Source organism: Mastigoproctus giganteus, chromosome 2, assembly GCF_048544385.1.
Source record: "Mastigoproctus giganteus isolate SK-2022 chromosome 2, ASM4854438v1, whole genome shotgun sequence".
In the NCBI taxonomy this organism is placed as follows: Eukaryota; Metazoa; Arthropoda; class Arachnida; order Uropygi; family Thelyphonidae; genus Mastigoproctus; species Mastigoproctus giganteus.
Genome location: NC_143576.1, coordinates 193372876 through 193391232, shown reverse-complemented (window position 1 = coordinate 193391232; position 18357 = coordinate 193372876). Strand labels below are relative to the sequence as shown.

The window sequence follows — 18357 nt, the reverse complement described above, 5'->3', positions numbered from 1 at the left end:
GCTGTTTTGAATGCTGTTGAGAGCAAAATAGAAAACCCAGTTTTATAGATGCAAAGGAAGTGATATTTGTAATGTGTTTATGTCAAAAGAGCTTAAAAGGCAGGGTAATCCCTGAATAGAGGTGTGACCTTGTCTAGAATTTTGTGTCATTGAAGATAAGAATATGAGCAGTAGACTCCTTTTTTTTTTTTTTTTTTTTTTTTTAGGTACAAGACAGGACTGAGTTTTAGAAGGATTGAAATTAACTAAATTATCTTTGTTTCATTGGATAAAGAATCGGATTGGATTTCCCATTGGAAAACTAAGGATAGGATTTCCAGTTAGTGAAAGAAGGTCATTAACATACAAGAGGAAAAGAGTAGAGAAAGAAACCTTGTGGGACACTACTACTAGTGTAGGCATTAGAAGAGAGGGAGCTATCCACCATCACCTGCAGTGAGTGGTCAGAGAGAAAACTGGATAACAGTCAGTATTCCATAAGATGGGAACTTATTTAGAAGACCTTTATGCCAAACGTAATCAAAGCCTTAGAAATTTCAAGAACAACTGCTTCAGTTTCATCAAACCTTTTATTTAACCTATCCATACATGAGTAACATAGCCAGTACATTACCAGTGGATTAACACTGATGAAATCTATATTAGAATTCATTAATCAGATGGAAGGTTTTGGGGTAGTTTAGGAATTGACAGGTGATGGAGTTCTCATTACTTTGGAAAGATTAGAGGTAAGTGGAATCAGATGATAATTGGATGGGAGGGATTTGTCACCTTTTTTAGGAACTGGCTGGATATTAGCAAATTTCCAAGCAGAAGGGAAAAAAATATATGTGGAATAAAAAAAAAAGTGTAAAAAGCTACACAGAACAGGAGTAAGCTTTGGAACACAGGTTTTGATAACATGTGGAGAGATACTATCCTGACCTTCAGCTTTCTGGGCATCAAGATTGTATTGTTCAAAATTTTTCTGACATTCTTTTGATGGAAGACCACAAGAGGCATTGAATGGATTGTACTGAGAATGATAGCAAGTGGCTTATTAAGATCATCAATGTAGTAGTTAGAAGAAAAGTAATATGCTAATAGGTCGACTTTATCTTTAGCTGAGGTGACAATAGAACCACCATGTTTTAATAAAGTTGGGAATAGAGATGGGTAAAAGTTGCAGCCATTAGCTTTGGCAAGAGACCAGAATGCTCATCTACCATTTGGACAAGAAGTGAGTTTTCTATTCTTAGCCTGTTCAAAATCCAAATGCACATGTTAATATTTTGGGAGGGTGGAACAGTAAGTGGTAAAGACTAATCAGATAGATAATGATTTGAAAGAACAATAGGAAACATTGAATATATGCATGATTTGAAAGCCCACAGAAATTAACAAAAATACATTTTGGAGAAATAGAGGTTGCTGAATCTTTTTCATTCTTTTAGAGAAATGATTTGTATTGCTATCCATATGTAGTACCATTTATGTTGCCCACAGATAGTGCAATAATGGCAGTGTTGCATGAAACCATTCAAATGAAATCGAAAAAGCTCTATTCAATTTCAGTAGTTTCCATTAATAAATACTGTAAAGTGCTTAAATACTCCACCCTCCTCATGTTATTCTGTGGTGAGGAATCATGGTATAGCAAACAATAATTGGCTCAGTTTTTAGAAGATGGTGAAGGTGAAACTAACAGTGAATGGGAAAAGATACTATGACACAATCAAAAACTCAGGAAAAGAAATCATTGATTGTGGTTTCAACAAGGTGAAGTCACCTGCTATAGATTGGAAGCAATGATGTCAGAGTGTTGCGTGAATTGTTCCCAGATTCCAATTTTCTCATATTTTTGTAGAGCTGGTTTAAGAAGAGTGTGTATGTAATCCTTAAAGTTCAAGCCATGAACTTCAGAGGATTTGATTGATAATGTGGACAGAAAAAATTAAGTAAGTAACATGATAGAGACAGAAATTAATGCCATCATGCAGACAGCTTTTATATGTAATAGAAAGTGCAGTCGAACTTGGTTATAATGAGCATCAAGGGACCCACAAAATTTCCTTGTTATAACCATCACTCACTATATCAGTGATGAGTTAAATCTGCCTCCTATTTTTTTTAATTCTCGATAACTTGATAAAAAGATAGATTCAAAAAACAAAAGAAATATTAGAGAGAAAAAAATAATATTAGTATATATTAGTATATTAATATGTTTGTATAAACTACAATACACTTAATATTAAACATAATTTATTTCTCTGTAATTAAAAACAAAACTAATTAATAATAAGCACTATTTCAATTAGTCTTTTTATTGAAGTGAACCATGGAAGCAATGCTTCATTGATATTTGTAACCTCACACTTTCTAATTTTTTTTTTTTCCCCCGGTTATGTTCTTTTTCAGTGCCAATATGCAAACATGTTTATTCTTCCACAATGTCGATACTGTTGAAGAGGATAAAGAAAACTTTTTACACACTTCAGCATTTTTTGCACCACATTCTAACTCTCGGATAATTTCGACTTTTTCGCAAATTGACAGACACTTTTTTTTCTTAGTAGACATGTTTCTGAAGGAAGGGTTTGTTTCTAACTGATTTTACTTTAAAATGACGGTAAAGTGATCTGCATAGAAACAATTATCATTTCCATAATTCTTAGAAGTCCCAAAATAAATTTATGGTTAAGTGAATACAAGACAATCTGTAAATAGGGTAATGCAACCATAGAAATTACAAGCGGAACACCAGTGCACTCTTGTATAGCCCCCATCCTTGAAAGGACAAGGTTAGGCCATGAACCGGCCCCTGACCCGATGTTGGTGGTCATAAAAGCTAAGTCACCCTTTTCACTTTTGTCTACTCCAAGAATTGGCTTTTTTTTTTTTTTTTCTTTACTACCCGAGCAATTAAGAATGTTTGCATAGTTACCAAAATTTGTATGGTATATCTGTGTAGTAAGCTCGTTATAACAGTGAATGACTGTATGCGAATACGCGTAAATTAAAATCATTTTGGCCTTTTGCTCATTACAGCTGTGATCTCTTTATTTCCATGCTTGTTAAAACCAAGTTCGATTGTATTATCTCAGAGCATGTCAGTGTGGCATGTTTCAGTGGACATCTATCAGATATAATTTTTCTTATTTAATGGTTAAAATAAAAATTTTTTTCATTGTATGTTTTTGGAAGTAAAAAGTTGGTCGTTAATAGATTAAGAGAAAATATAATAGCATGAAAGTAGTATGCATTTTTTGATGGATCTCGACCTCTGTAGATCTCATAATAAAGAAACAGTCAGGAAATTTCTCTTTTACTACTTCAGCTCAACCATCAGTTACGGTATTGGAGTCTGGTCTGCAGTTCCTTTATCCAGCCTGAAGATGCTTTGGGGCATAGAATTCTGGGTCCTCGAGTGGGCCAACAATTGGGCTCACCTTCCCTATACAACATCATGATCACAGCTCTGTAAAAATCTAAGCTACACCCAAGTCCAGCATGTCATATGCTTGGAAGCTCACATTGGCACTCAATCTGTGCTCTGCAGTTCACAACTTCATCAACATCTGGGAATTCGTGGGATGGAAAATCCTGGGTAGAGCTCTCAGAAATCCTCCAGTGCTCTGCTCAAACCTGCAGCAGTTCCCCACCTTTAAGCGGCACTTTCCCAACAGTATCATTGACACACTGAGCTCCGCCGACATTGATTTTGATCTGTGGTCCAGTGATTCAGCATACAAGGAAAAAAAAGAGAAAATCAATATTCACATTCTGTCAACATTCCTGCAATTGTCATTTAAACTAATACGAGCTCCAAGTGAAAGATGTCTGCACTGGCTCAATCTGTTCAATCGGGTTATACCCAGATCATACTCTACAATGCGGCCGTGTATCATCAGTAAATCAGAAGAACCAGTTCAAAGGCAATTATCTATAACTGAAAGCTGCTTAAGTTATTTTATATTAGAGAAAGTGATGAATTTGCTGTGATTTATCTATGTACGTTCTATGTATTATATCGTTCTGTGTATTATATTGTTGTTATATGTATTATATGGATGTTGTATGTATTCTATGGATGTTTTATGTAAGTAAATATAATGTCTCCGATTAGATTGTTAGATTTCTCTGGATGCCTGTAACGGGAATCGTATCCTTGTAAAATTTTGCGAATAAAGAATTTTATTATTATTATTATATACTTCAGTTTAATTCTGCTCATCTCCTACTGTTTCTTCTGCAATAGGCCACATTTTTTTTCCAGGCATTTTTTGAATTTTGTACAGTGAGTGATTCTCATACATCAGCTAACATGTAGTAGCTGTCCATGAGACTGAACTTTTTCAAAAAAGCTACGATACTTTCTTCATTGCTTTCTGCTAAAAGGAAACAATGCAAGATTTGTGTTTTGTAGATTCTCTTCAATTTTTTAATGACACCCTCGTCCATTGGTTGGAGGAGTGTGGTAACGTTTGATGGAAGAAACATGGCCTTGAATCCCTAGTCTATTTATTTTGTTTAATGTTTCCGCTGAAGGATGTGCTGGCATGTTGTCTAGGATAAGGAAGACCTTGCCCATTTTGTCTTCTCGGTCACGATACTTAACATTCGGAATAAAATTGTTGGTAAATCATATCAGATTACAAAGTGTGTTGAATAACAGATGACAAAGTGTTACATTTAGTTAGTACTGTATGTATATTAATTAAGCTATGTCTGTAACTGTAAATTTATTTTTATTTTGCTAACCTGTAAATAATATTCTTCCGATTTTCACATAACATTTAATTTTGTTAATTGATAAGTATAGTAAAATATAAATGCACAATGCATAATACGATATGAGCTTAAAAAATACACCATACATAGCTTATAAAAGAAAACTACAAATGTAGTGAAAAGGCATTGATTCAATTGTATCTCATATTGTGGCTACCTTCACAATGGGTTACCATGTATTGCACTACCTCGAATAAGTAATGCTTCACTAATAGAGAAGGCTATTGTTACTTATTCCCAGTGGGCACCACCACCACCCAGGCAGCACCGTTTCAAGGCTTGTTGGCCAATCATTGGTGGTTTAACTTGTTGTTGAAGGTAGCCACAATATGAGATACAATTGAATCTATGCCTTTTCACTATGTTTGTAGTTTTCTTTTATGAGCTATCTATGGTGTATTTACACCAATATTTTATAGAATATTTTAATCTCATATCGTATTATGCCTTGCGCATTTATATTTTATTATAGCATTATTGTGCACACCTTTCGGCATCTCTCTCATATTGTGGAATTAACTTCACAACTGGATTGGCATGATTGCAACACCAGGGTACTTTCCCACCCGCCAATGATAGGCCAACAAGCCTTGAAACAGTGCCATGTGGGCGGTGGTGCCCACTGAGAATAAGTAACAATAGTCTTCTCTATTAGTGAAGCGTTACTTATTTGAGGTAGTACAATACATGGTAACTTGTTGTGAAGGTAGCCATAATATGAGATACAATTGAATCGATACCTTTTCACTAAGGCTGTTGTTTTCTTTTATGAGCTATCTATGGTGTATTTACACCTATATTTTAGACTTAATTGGTAAGTAATAAAAGTGTAAGTTTCTGCTTTATATCTTAATTTTTATAGCCTGTGGATAATATTCTTTCAATTTTTGCTTATTGGAATTATAATGTTTAATTGAATCAAAATTCAATTTGCAAATGTGATCACGACACTTATTGTAATTATTTTATGGCACCAGCATAAAAAAATAAATAAATGCTGGCTCATCAATAATTTGAAACATGTTGACGTTTTGAATTATCGACGTTCAGATTTTTGATGCTCTACTGTATATCATATCCCATATGCTCTTCTTGTTCATGTATGGATCTGGAATTTGGTTTGCTGTTTCTCCCTCTCACCTTTAGGGATATGCAATCTATGAGAAACTACAGTGTTCTTATGCATAAACCTTATATAGTTTTTAGTCTGGTATCACTAGATCACAAATATGTGGGAATCTGAACTGGGTATTGTTTGATCTATCTGAAAACTCTTGGGCACATTTTGTTTAGGAAACGTTCGTCATAAGCTTTTTTTTTATCTCATTTACTGGAATTTAATCTTTTTATTGCTTTCTGTACTTATTGTTAGCAACATGAACCTGCTGTAATATCATAGCATATTCTTTAATGTAAGGAATGTGGTATGGCTAATGCTATCTGCTCAGTTGTCTAAACAATGACAAGAAATATATCTTGGATTTTTTAATGGAATTTTTGCTGACAACTTGTAAATTATATAAATTTTCTTTTTCCCCTTTCACATATGTGTAGGGTTCATGCATTTTTAGAGCAGTGGGGCCTTATTAACTACCAAGTAGATGCAGACAGCAGGCCAACTCCTATGGGACCTCCCTCTACGTCCCATTTTCATGTTCTTGTGGACACACCCTCAGGTTTACAACCTCTTAATCCACCACGTACTCAACAGGTAGGATCAGTGTTCTGAGCAGCTACACGTGCAGATTTTATTTTTTGCATTTGCTACTTAAGTCCTCTTTTTATCTAACCATGCTTTTTATTTTACTAGGTTTACTGTTATTAATATATAAATGTTATGATTTTGACAAAATATTTACAGAATACAGTAAAATCCCATTAAATCCAATTTTGTTAGAAAAGTTACCATTTTAACAAAAATATTTATTGGTACTGCATTGCATTTCTTATTATAAAATGCTTTGTAAATCTTGTTTGAATAAAATAATTCCAAAAATAAATTCAGTACAACAAATCATCATTTTCAAAGTCTTTATACTCATAAAATATATGTTTGTAAACTATAAATTATGTGAAAATCAGATGGCTGATTCAGGAAATAATAAACACATAAACCATGTTAGTATTAGCCATCTGGTGCAAAGAAGCTCTAAGCTTTTGCTGTATTGGCCAAAAAATTAAAAAATAATAATAAATAAAGAACAATAATTAATTAAAGATAAAAATAATAGTTAAATAATAAAATAAACTACCTATTTGATTTCCTCCTCACATAGGTGTCTGTCCAGCTGACCTATGAATTTCTCCAAATGATGAGCCTCAATTGTCCATGAGGTAACTTATTTCAGGATGATTCCATGTCAGATGGCCTAATTTTGAAGATGATCCCTGCTCGACCATTTTCAATTTTGTTGAAACTTGGTGTAGATGTTTAAACAGGTTTCCATAGAAGCTGTGCAAAAATTCAGTTCAAAATATAGTATGCTTGAGGCACCAGCACCTTTTTTGTGGAGGTCACTTGTGTTATGCAGAATAAATCACAAAAAATTTTCAAAGTTTTAAGTGTTACTGTTGTGCACAACGGTGAGAGGTAGTGCTCTGAAACTTGGTATACCTAGTTAACTTTTGGCAGAGAATGCAAAACCTTTAGTGTCCAGGCTCAAAAACCTTAACATTTTTTACAATGTGGTCTGAAACTGGCACCAAAAATTTGTCGCAACAAATTTAAACGAGACTTTTGAAAGTCATAACTTTGAAATAAAAACCTTTGGTACCTTCTTCTTTGGGCATTCCACTTAACATCTGCACGAATTAGCCTAACTAAATATGAGCTCTTATACTTGTTTGCTGGCAGAGATATTTTCCTTCAAAGAGAGACTCAAAATTTGACCTATTTTAGGAGTAATTATCTTAATGTGGGACACCTTCATTTCTCTCGTTTTTGCCACCATTGGAAAGAGCAGGTTTTAAGCAACAAGAATCATGGTTTTTCAGTTTTGTATCTTGCTACTTAAGGCCTAAAAAATGGTCTTAAACATTTTATATTTTCCACATAATATATACATACTTATTTGATCGTGAAGTTTCACATCTGAATAAGGACAGAACTATTGCATTTACAAGAGTGAAATTTTCTGTAATTACTCTGCCCTTTGGTTTAAGGAGAAAGAATATATTGCCAATGCACAAAACGATCTGTGCGTTGGCAATATATTCTTTGCACCCCCATTTTACAATGGGGGTGCAAATGGCAAGAAAAGAAATTGCATGGGTTTCTTTAGTACAAGTTCCCAAGCCTGAAAAGTGGTCTTTATTCAGGATTCCAAGCATAAAGATGATGTTCTATTGGTTTCTAAGCTTGGAAGAAGGTATAACTGCAACAAAATTTATTTAAAACACAATACAATTTGAAATAAGCAAGTGAGTGTGAAGATATTGAATCACTGCTTCATAATGGACTGGAATTTTTCATTGATGGTTGATATTACTACTTCAGGCAAGCTATATTGTCATCCCATTGTTGTTGTTTTTGGAGCTGGAAGATTAGCAATAATTTGTTCAGGAATCCAGCAGACATCTTGTCTAGCAGGCCAGTGAAATGAGTGAGCCGCTCCATGAGGATGCATGAAATTTACCAATACATCATGTTCTTCAAATGATGAAATTTCACAAATATTTCCAATCCACCAATTATTGTGGTAAATACAGGCAATGTATTGGCCAGGTTGTAAATTAACAATTGGTACATATTGAATATTGGTTCCACTAGTCTGATCTACATGAGCTACAAATGATGATGGTGGGTCATTTGATACTCTGCAAACACGAATCTGTCTTGCATCAATAGGAATGAAATGATGATTTTCTCTTGTTCCAGCAATAGTATGAATCTTTTCTCTTGAAATGGCCTTACTTGCTCAATTTCCTCTTTAGAAACAAAACAGAATTTTATTCCAGTCACATGCTTGTCACAAAATTTCTTGTGACATGCTTGTTTCTTGGTGTCAGGATTTGGTTTTCATTTGGCGTTGGAGACTTGCACGTGCTGCCAGTTGTTTTATTGTTCCACCAATTCCATTACATGGTGACTTGCCATGGCTAGTGCCAAAGAAATTCCAATAAAATTCTTAAAATTCTTGTTTTTGAGCTGTAGAACCATCACTGAATTAGTAAATGTGCCTGATTTCTGTCATGAAACTCTTCAAATATTCAATTAAGTTGGTTAGAAAAACATACATTGCAATTGTCATGTTGAAGGCAGTCACTGATTATGCAGAAACATATTCTGAAGTTCAACATCCTTGTAATAAATGACAAATGGATGCAACGTAGCCTGGCTATTCTCCCAGTGGAACCCTTGAACAGCACTTGCACAACAAATGAATAATTTTCTGCAAAATCCATCAAGATGACCAATTCTCCTATCATTAGGCTTTTCTTTTTGACTTCAAATGGTAGCTTTGATGTTTAGCAATATAGTGATGGCAGAAAAGGTTAAATATCTTTGTACTCAAGTCTTCAATAAAATTTTCTGTTGTTAATTGCTTTGTGTCCAGTGTATCTCTGTCAGTGTGTATCCATTGCTTGAATTCAATAATATCTTCTGGTTCATTGCTTTCAAAAATATTCTCCAGAAACCTTTTTTTAATTCATCTATTCCTGGACATTTTTCACCCTGATGAAGCATACAATCTTTTGACTCCAAATCACAGACTGTTTTACCAATGAGAACCTTGTAATCACATTCAACAGGACTTGCTGCTAGCATTAACTGACATTTTGGTCGATTGTGCATACACATACTGAATGTGTTCCTAGTGCGCCAACTGTGACACATCATTTGGGTCTAAGGTCACAAAATTTAGAAAATCCAATGTCAGATCCATTTCTGTCTCAATAAGTTATAAACATTTCCTTCAAGTTGCTGAGTAGTAGTCGCTTTTACATTTGCATTTTTATTCCATCTGCATTTCTAATGGAAATGTAATCTTTCTTTCCAGGGCATATCTGACTAAATTCATCATCTTCAAAAAATTCCATTACCTTTTGCTTTACTTGCTCAGAAAGCCTTTTTACTTGGTTTTTTCCAAGTATGGCCATGATTCCTTTTTCTGCTTTTTAAGTTTTTTAGCTTTCTTGACCATTCTTTCTGAGACACTAAACTCTTCCGTTGTTTTCTTTATGGACCAACTAACTGGAGCTAGTGTTAATATTTGAAGTATTTCTGAATGACTTTATACCATAAACTTTTCTTTCAGTTATTTCAGCAGCTCATTGTAATCTAAGCAATTTCCACACTGATGACTTGCACTTGGCTCCATGATGTCATTTGGATCCAAGCCACCAATAGATGCAATTTTATTGGCAATTACATCTTGTACTTGACTTGCCTTCCTTTTGGCATAACCTTGTGAGTCTCTCTTAGCTATTTGCTGAAATTTCAGAGGAGAAATACCAATAGCCATCAAACTTGTGTTCAAGCTTTCAGTCACATGCATTTCGTCATCATCGTCTGATCCAGATGAAGTTGATGTTCCTGTTCCTGCTTATCGGCTGTTAGACTTTTTGGCATGATGGGCACAGCTTCTGGCCTGGTTTTATGTCTACCTTTGTTAGGTCTTTCAGGTAGTCTGCCATTGACAAATCAATTGGTTGCAAACTTTTTTTCACTATATGAGTTTTCTTCTGGAAAGGATTACAACATGAACGCTGCAAAAATTCAAATTTTGTCAAAAGCAAAGCTTCATGATTTAGACAAATTGTATCTTCTTTACCCAGTTTTAATCCACAACATCGACCTGCCAGCTGTTCTTCAAATTCAAATTCTTTAAATAATTTTAACCCACTTTTGTGTGTATAGGAAAGCACATGACATTTAGAATTATCCATGTGACTGATGGTGCATGAGTCCAACTTATCTCCAACAAAATCTTCTGATTTCATGGCTTTCATGCTGACTAATAAGCGAATGTTTCTGCAATCAATGAAAACTTAACTTTATTACAGTCAAACAATAAAAAATAGAGGAATAAAATAAACAAACTGTTCATCATGAAGATAAAACACATAATAACAGCATGGTTCAAATATCAGCTATTTATACTTTTTTTGTATGATTCTAGAATATTCCAGAGTTCTAGAATGTCCATCAGTTTTTTTTTTTTTTGGAATTCAAGAATATTCTATAATTACTGGGTATTCTAGAATATTCCAGAATTCTAGAATATAATCTATTTCTAGATTATTCTAAACATTAGGCAGGATTAAGGAAGTGTTCTGCAACAAAAAGATCTCACAAAATAATATGTTTAGGCTTAATTTTAAGGTCTTAAGTGCAGAGATACAAAACAGATAAACCATGATCCTTGTAGCTGAAGGATCATCTTTTATCTGTTCTTTCCATTGGTGGCAAAAACGAGAGGATTGAAGGTGTCCCACATTAAGATATTTGCCCCTTAGGATAATAAAATATGATTTCAAATTTTGAGTCAATCTTTGAAGGAAAATATCTCAGTCAGAAAACAAATATAAGAACTGATATTTAGTTAGGCTGAATTCATGCAGTTGGTAAGTGGAATGTCCAAAGAAGAAGGTACCAAAGGTTTTTATTTCAAAGTTATGACTTTCAAAATTCTTGCTTAAATTTGTTGTGACAAATTTTTGGTGCCAGTTTTAGACTGCATTGTAAAAAATGTGAAGGTTTTTGAGCCTGGACACCAAAGGTTTTGCATTCTCTGCCAAAAGTTAACTAGGTATACCAAGTTTCAGAGCACTATCTCTCACCATTGTGCAACAGTAACACTTAAAACTTTGAAATTTTTTTGTGATTTATTCTGCATAACACAAGTGACCTCCACAAAAAAGGTGCTGATGCCTCGAGCATACTATAATTTGAACTGAAATTTTGCAGAGCTTCATTTGAAACCTGTTTAAACATCCACACTAAGTTTCAACAGAATTGAAGATGGTCGAGCAGAGACCCCTAGGCCACTTGACATGGGATGATCCTTCAGTAATTAACAACTTTTGGCTAAAAGGAAACTTCCTAAAATCCAAACTATATCTTCCACCTTAATTTATTTTACACTCACCTCTCTGAGACTTACTGTATTTCCTGCCATATAAGATGCATTTTTTCCTAGAAATCTGTCACAAAAAATCACCGTGCATCTTATAAGTTGATGGTAACAGCTGTCATAAAGAAGCATGTTGTTATGTCTTGTCTTGCTGATGACTTCAGCATTTTTAACAGTGTATCAGTAATTTTATGAAACTCTTACTAATATGTTAAAAATGTCCATTGGGGTTGAGGGGGGGTTGCTGGATCTGTTAAGGTACCATAATGAATATTTTTATGGTATTGCTATAATGAATCTTTTCATGGTAATTATGCCACTTCACATGCACACACTTATTTAACTTTTAACCATAAATTTCAGTTTACCAGTACGTTATTACTGTGGCATCAACAAAGAAAAGGTTTGTTTAGAAGTTATCAGTATGTAAAGGAACATAGAAACAGAGCTACAGAAAGATGTGTTGGGCCTCCACCAACAGAGAAGATGATCCAGGAGTGCCAGAAACCAAAGGACGAATTCATTATGGCAATCAAAAACAAGCATAACTTCGTCAACCAACAACAAAATGGGTTAGACTTGAGAAATAACTGAATAGCTGGGTAATGGAACAGAGGAGCTGTGTTATATCTCTGTCAACAAAAACAGTTATTTTTGATGCAAAAGTCAAAGGAACTTGATGACATTGGTGGCACAACAAGTTGGTGTTATAGAGTTGTGAAAGCAAAACAACTTAGCTATGAGGACATGAACAAGTGTAACCCAGAAAATACCGGAACAATGGAAACCAAATTCTGGAATTTCATAGGTTTATAATTAATGCAAGGAGGCACACAAACTATGAGCTTGGCCAAATTGGTAGTATGGATGGAGTACCTTTAACATTTGATGTATCCTCAAATAGAAGTGTGGATGTTCAAAGTACAAAATCGGTAACTTTGAAAACATCTGTGAAGACAAGCCAAAACAGCACGTTATAGTGCTATTAGGCTTGTTGTGCTGATGAAACAGAACTTCTACTTCTTCTAATCAAGAGAAATTCTGCCAGATTTTTTTTGTCCATGTTCTCATCCTAAGGAGTGGATGGATGAAGATAGAGTCAAACTATGGCTGAAGAAAGGCATATGCATGCTATCCTTGTGGTCTTCTCAAGAAACCAGTCCTGTTGTTATGGGACCAGTTTTGTGCACATAAAACAGCGCCAAAAAGAGGAGGGTAGAAAAGTTAAAAACAACTTGCTGTAATTCCAGATTTACTTACTGACTAGCTACGACCACCGAATGTTTCTACTAATAAAGCTTTTTCATGAAAAGACCAACAATTTCTCAAGTGTGCCAATGGATAAAAAATCCTTGGAATGCAGTAAAGACCAAGACAGCTGTGAATTCATTTCAGAAGTGTCATCATTAATGTCTTGAATGACACAGATGATGATATTTCGTTTGATGAGAATGACGGCTCACTACCAGACAGCAGCAGTGACCACAACGATGAGTGTGACAGTCATCATGAGGATGACAGCAGTGATGGATTTCCTGGTTTTGAAGATGAATAAAAATTTGCTTTTTTCTTTTATTGCCTCATTTTCTATTTGTTCTTTAAAGATTAATTAGAATAATGTTTTTACATATGAATTTTGAGATGATTATAATATTTTTTGTTTCACCTTAGTATGTATGGTATTATAAAAATTAGAAGTAATGTGATATGTAATGGATAACAGCTGCTATTCCCCTAGGCATTGACTCCACTAGATGTCTGAAGATGTCTATAGGGATCTGCAGCCATGCTTCCTCCTGCAAAGCTTTCTACAATGTTGGAATAAATGATGGTTGTGTGTCCATATGCCTCACTTCCCATTCCAAAACATCCCACAGGTGTTCAACTGAATTGAGGCCAGGTGAATGCGGAGGCCAATCAAGATAGGTGATATCTTCCCTGTGTTCCTTGAACCACTCATGCACAGTGTGGGCCCAATGACACCGCACATTATCATCCTGGAAGATCCCATTTCTGTCCAGGAAATTATTGAAACATGGTAGGGTGCACATGGTCTCCCAAGAGGTAAACCTCACCAGTGAAACCTTGGTTCATATGCACCAGGGGTCTTAGTTATTGCCAGTAAAACATGTCCTGTATTAAGCAACTACTGCCACCTGCCTGGATAGTGGACACCATGCACGATGGGTCTATGGATGTGTTGAATCGGGTATTTGGACTCATCCAACCAGCGCACTCATTTCCAGTCCTCCAACCAGCACATTGTTGACGCTACAGCATTCACCATTGATGATGATCAGCACTGAGGAGAGTTTGTCTCTTGGGTCATATGCTGTGAAACTCCATGTCTGTGTGTGGTGCATTATCATTTAGGATATTGTTTTTGCTTTCCCCATATTGTATTGCGATGTCAGCTGTCACACAGTAACCTGTCATTGAGCCCATACAACACGCCGCACCCCTTGCTCATCATGAACATCCACTTTGCACAACCCTTTACGGCCCCGGGTGCCAAGCGTTCCGTGGCCAAGCGATTCTAGTGCGTTTTCTAAAGCGTTTTTCTACAGAGAACATTTGAGCGAACAGTTTCTATTTTAGTTTGAAAAACCGTTTTCTTTATTTCTATAGCATAGTAGCTCTCTCGCACTACAAGAAGTAGGCAGAAGCCCAGAAAGGGAAGCCACCTTTCTGTTTTTTTCTCTTAGTACTAACTTATTAACTCAGCCGCTTGGTCACCTCGTGGCACTGCTCCTGCCTCCCCGTGGCGGGGCCGGAAACCTGGGTGGTAAAGATAAACCCCCAGGGCGAAAAGGAGCTATCATGGATTCAAACAATTTTCCACCCTTAGAGCTTCCAAGCTCAAGACAAGAATCCTGTCATGATAATGACAATCAACCAAAAAGGCTTCGAACTGAAGCACAGCGTCCAGACATCCCTAATTTTCTTGTGATACACTCTCTGTCCACGCAGCCCGTGGGCAAGTTATCACCATTTATGATTCAAAGACATCTAGAATCTATTGCAGGGTCACCAAAAATGGTGAAGCGACTACAATCAGGAGATCTCCTGGTTGAAACAGCCACATCCAAACATTCTGAGTGGCTATTAAAAACAACTACATTTGGTGGATTACCAGTGTCTGTTACTCCTCACAATACCTTAAATTCATCTAAAGGAGTCATCACAGAATGGGACTTAATTACAGTGTCTGAGGAGGAATTAGTCCAAGAACTTAGCCATCAAAAGGTAATCGCTGCTAAAAGAATTATGACCAAAAAAGATGGAAATCTCATTCCAACTCGTTCCATCATTTTAACTTTTAGTACTCCTGATTTGCCATCCTCAGTAAAAGCTGGATATTTAAATTGTCGAATTCGTCCATACATCCCAAATCCTCTTCGCTGTTTCAAATGCCAAAAATATGGACATTCACAGCAGGCATGCAGAGGTGACGCCATCTGTCCTATTTGTGGAGCAAAAGATCATACACAGGCAGATTGTCCAGCCGCAATTCCCATTTGCCCCAACTGCAAAGGCAATCACCCCGCCTTTTCTAAATCATGTGAGATGTGGAAAACAGGTAGGACAATCCAAAAATACAAAGTAGAACATAAAGTCACATATCCTGAGGCACGCAGACAAATAATGTTGACCATGCCAAGTCCATCATATGCCTCTCGAACTCGCAGTTTTCAAACAACTGCAATTCAAACAGATGTCTCAATACCGCCCAACGTCTCGCTAGCTAATTGGGTTAAAACAACCTTATCAACCACTGGAAAAGAAAATTCTAAAACTAAAACCAGCCATGCCACCAACACCCCAATTAGTATCCCAACTGCTACTGTGACAGTCTCAAATGATGCAGAAAGATTGAAACCTAATAAAGAATCTAAGGAAACTGATCCAACAACCAACACTATGGAAGTGGATGTACACCAAAATGATGAAGACCCTATCCTAGAACTCCATGCCAATGACACTATGGATACTGGACGTCCATTATTCCCAAAAAAAGACCGAAAAAAATGCCCTGCACATAAAAAACAGTCAGATGAATCATCTTCAGCCAAACCAAAATAATGCCTAACATCATACAGTGGAATTGTAGAGGACTAAGCAGCCATTCTGATGACATAAGGGATTTAATCTCTCAGTTTAATCCCATAGGTATATGCCTACAGGAAACATTCTTGTCACCCCAAGTTTCGCCGAAATTCTCAAATTTTATGATATACAGACGAGACAGAAGCCCAGAGTCTCCTGCCCGTGGAGGAGTAGCCATTCTTGTAAATACTAACATACCGTCCAGACCGATCCAATTAAGAACCAGCCTAGAAGCTGTGGCAGCTCGGATTGCAGTTGGTATTTCAGTTACCATTGTTTCGATTTACATTCCACCATCTCTATCACTGGCCCAATCAGAACTTGACAACCTCATCGCACAACTTCCAACTCCAATTTGTCTTTTCGGTGACTTTAATGGACACCATCCATTGTGGGGATCAGCTACAATGGACAGAAGAGGCAAGTTGATCGAGGAATTTATAAATAATAATGACCTAAATTTATTAAACTCTGGATCTCCTACATACATCCACTTACCTACAGGATCTACTTCTCAAATTGACTTGTCAGTTTGCTCACCTTCCATCTTTCCAAGCATGACATGGTCTGTATTAACTGATCCTTTTAGCAGTGATCACTTTCCGATCATTTGCTCCTTACAAACAGGAGTAACACCAAATCCTGATAAACGATCCTCTTGGAAGTTTAAAAAGGCGAACTGGGATGGCTATTCTGCTCAAATACTTCTAGATAGACTTTACGTTAAAAAAGAACCTATTGATGATGTAAATACTTACATCACCAATCAGATTCTGACTGCAGCAAATACCTACATTCCAAAATCCAAGACATATCACAATCACCGAAATCACTGGTGGAATGCAGATTGCTTCACTGCCAAACAGGAAAAAAACCGAGCTTGGAATAATTTCCGTAAGAATCCCACCACTAATAACCTCATTGCTTATAAAAGGTTTAAAGCAAAAGCAAGGCAGATTAGACGGAAAGCGAAACGAGACTCGTGGATCGCTTTTGCCTCAACAATCACAAAAGACACCGACACACGCCTCATTTGGAAAAAAATACAGGCACTAAATGGGAAATTCGCTCGTATGCCCTCTCCAATACTTCATTGGAAAGGAAAAGACCTATCTACAGCTGAAGAAGTTGCTAATGCACTTGCTGAATCATTTGCTACAATCTCTGCTTCTGCCTCCTATGGGTCCACATTTCAGAACATCAAAGCTAGTGCAGAACGATATAAAATCAACTTTTTCACGCACCGCTCTTTCCCGTACAACCAACCCTTTACATTCATAGAACTTCAAGAATCGTTAAACAGATCTTCAAGCAGTGCTGCAGGCCCAGATGGAGTTCATTATGTTATGCTGAAGCATTTAATTCAAGAAGATTTGAGTACCATGTTAATCTTTTATAATCGGATATTCTCCGAAAATGCCTATCCTTCTTCCTGGCGTCATTCTTTCATTATTGCTTTACCAAAACCAGGAAAAGATCATTCCTGTGTTGAAAACTATAGGCCAATATCTCTTACGAGCTGCCTGGGTAAAATTTTCGAAAGAATGGTTCACACTAGGCTTACTTACATCCTGGAGTCACAAAATCTCCTTCCAGATCATCAGTATGGCTTTCGGAAGAATAGATCAACTCTGGACGTGCTTATCAAAGCCGAATCTCATATCCGAAATGCCTTTGTCATGAAACAACATCTAGTCATGGTCAACCTAGATCTTGAAAATGCATTTGACACTACATGGCGTCATGGGATTATTATGGACCTTTACCACTTGGGGTTTAGAGGCCATTTGCCGAAAATAATTCAAAATTTTCTGCAATTGCGCTCTTTTCAGGTCCGATATAAAAATGTACTCTCTGCATCCCACATTCAGGAAGAAGGAGTCCCGCAGGGATCGATACTTAGTCCAACACTATTTTCAATCCGAGTTAGTAGCATAACACGAGACATCCCAAAAACTGTTGAAACTTACATGTACGCAGATGACCTTACAATTTCTTGTCAATCTCAAAGTATGAACACCATCGAACGGCAGCTCCAACTTGCTATTACCAAAATACAATCGTGGACTTCACGGAATGGCTACAGACTATCAGAAAAGAAATGTACTCTCACCCACTTTTGCAAGAAACGAGCTCTCCATCCCGATCCGGAATTACAAATAAACAATACTCCAATCCCGCTTGTAAGTACCGTTAAATTCCTTGGAGTGATATTAGATAGCAAGCTGAATTTTCAAGCTCACATCTCTCATTTAAGAAATACATGTCTAAAGCATCTGAATATACTGCGATCAGTCTCGGCTATGTCATGGGGCGCTGATCGGTATACACTATTGCATCTTTATAGAACTTTAATCCGGTCACGGCTAGATTATTGTTGTCCGGTGTATGACTCTGCCAG

The 18357-nt window shown here is 36.3% G+C and overlaps 1 protein-coding gene across 1 annotated transcript in view; it reads left to right on the top strand.

Moving 5' to 3' along the window:
- The window catches only part of mor (SWI/SNF- related protein mor), a 385701-nt gene that overhangs the window by 220218 nt on the left and 147126 nt on the right, over positions 1-18357 (top strand). Inside the window, exon 17 of the mRNA XM_090390116.1 lies at positions 6328-6484. Coding sequence (XP_090246242.1) covers positions 6328-6484 — 157 coding nt within the window. The remainder of the gene's footprint in view (positions 1-6327; positions 6485-18357) is intronic.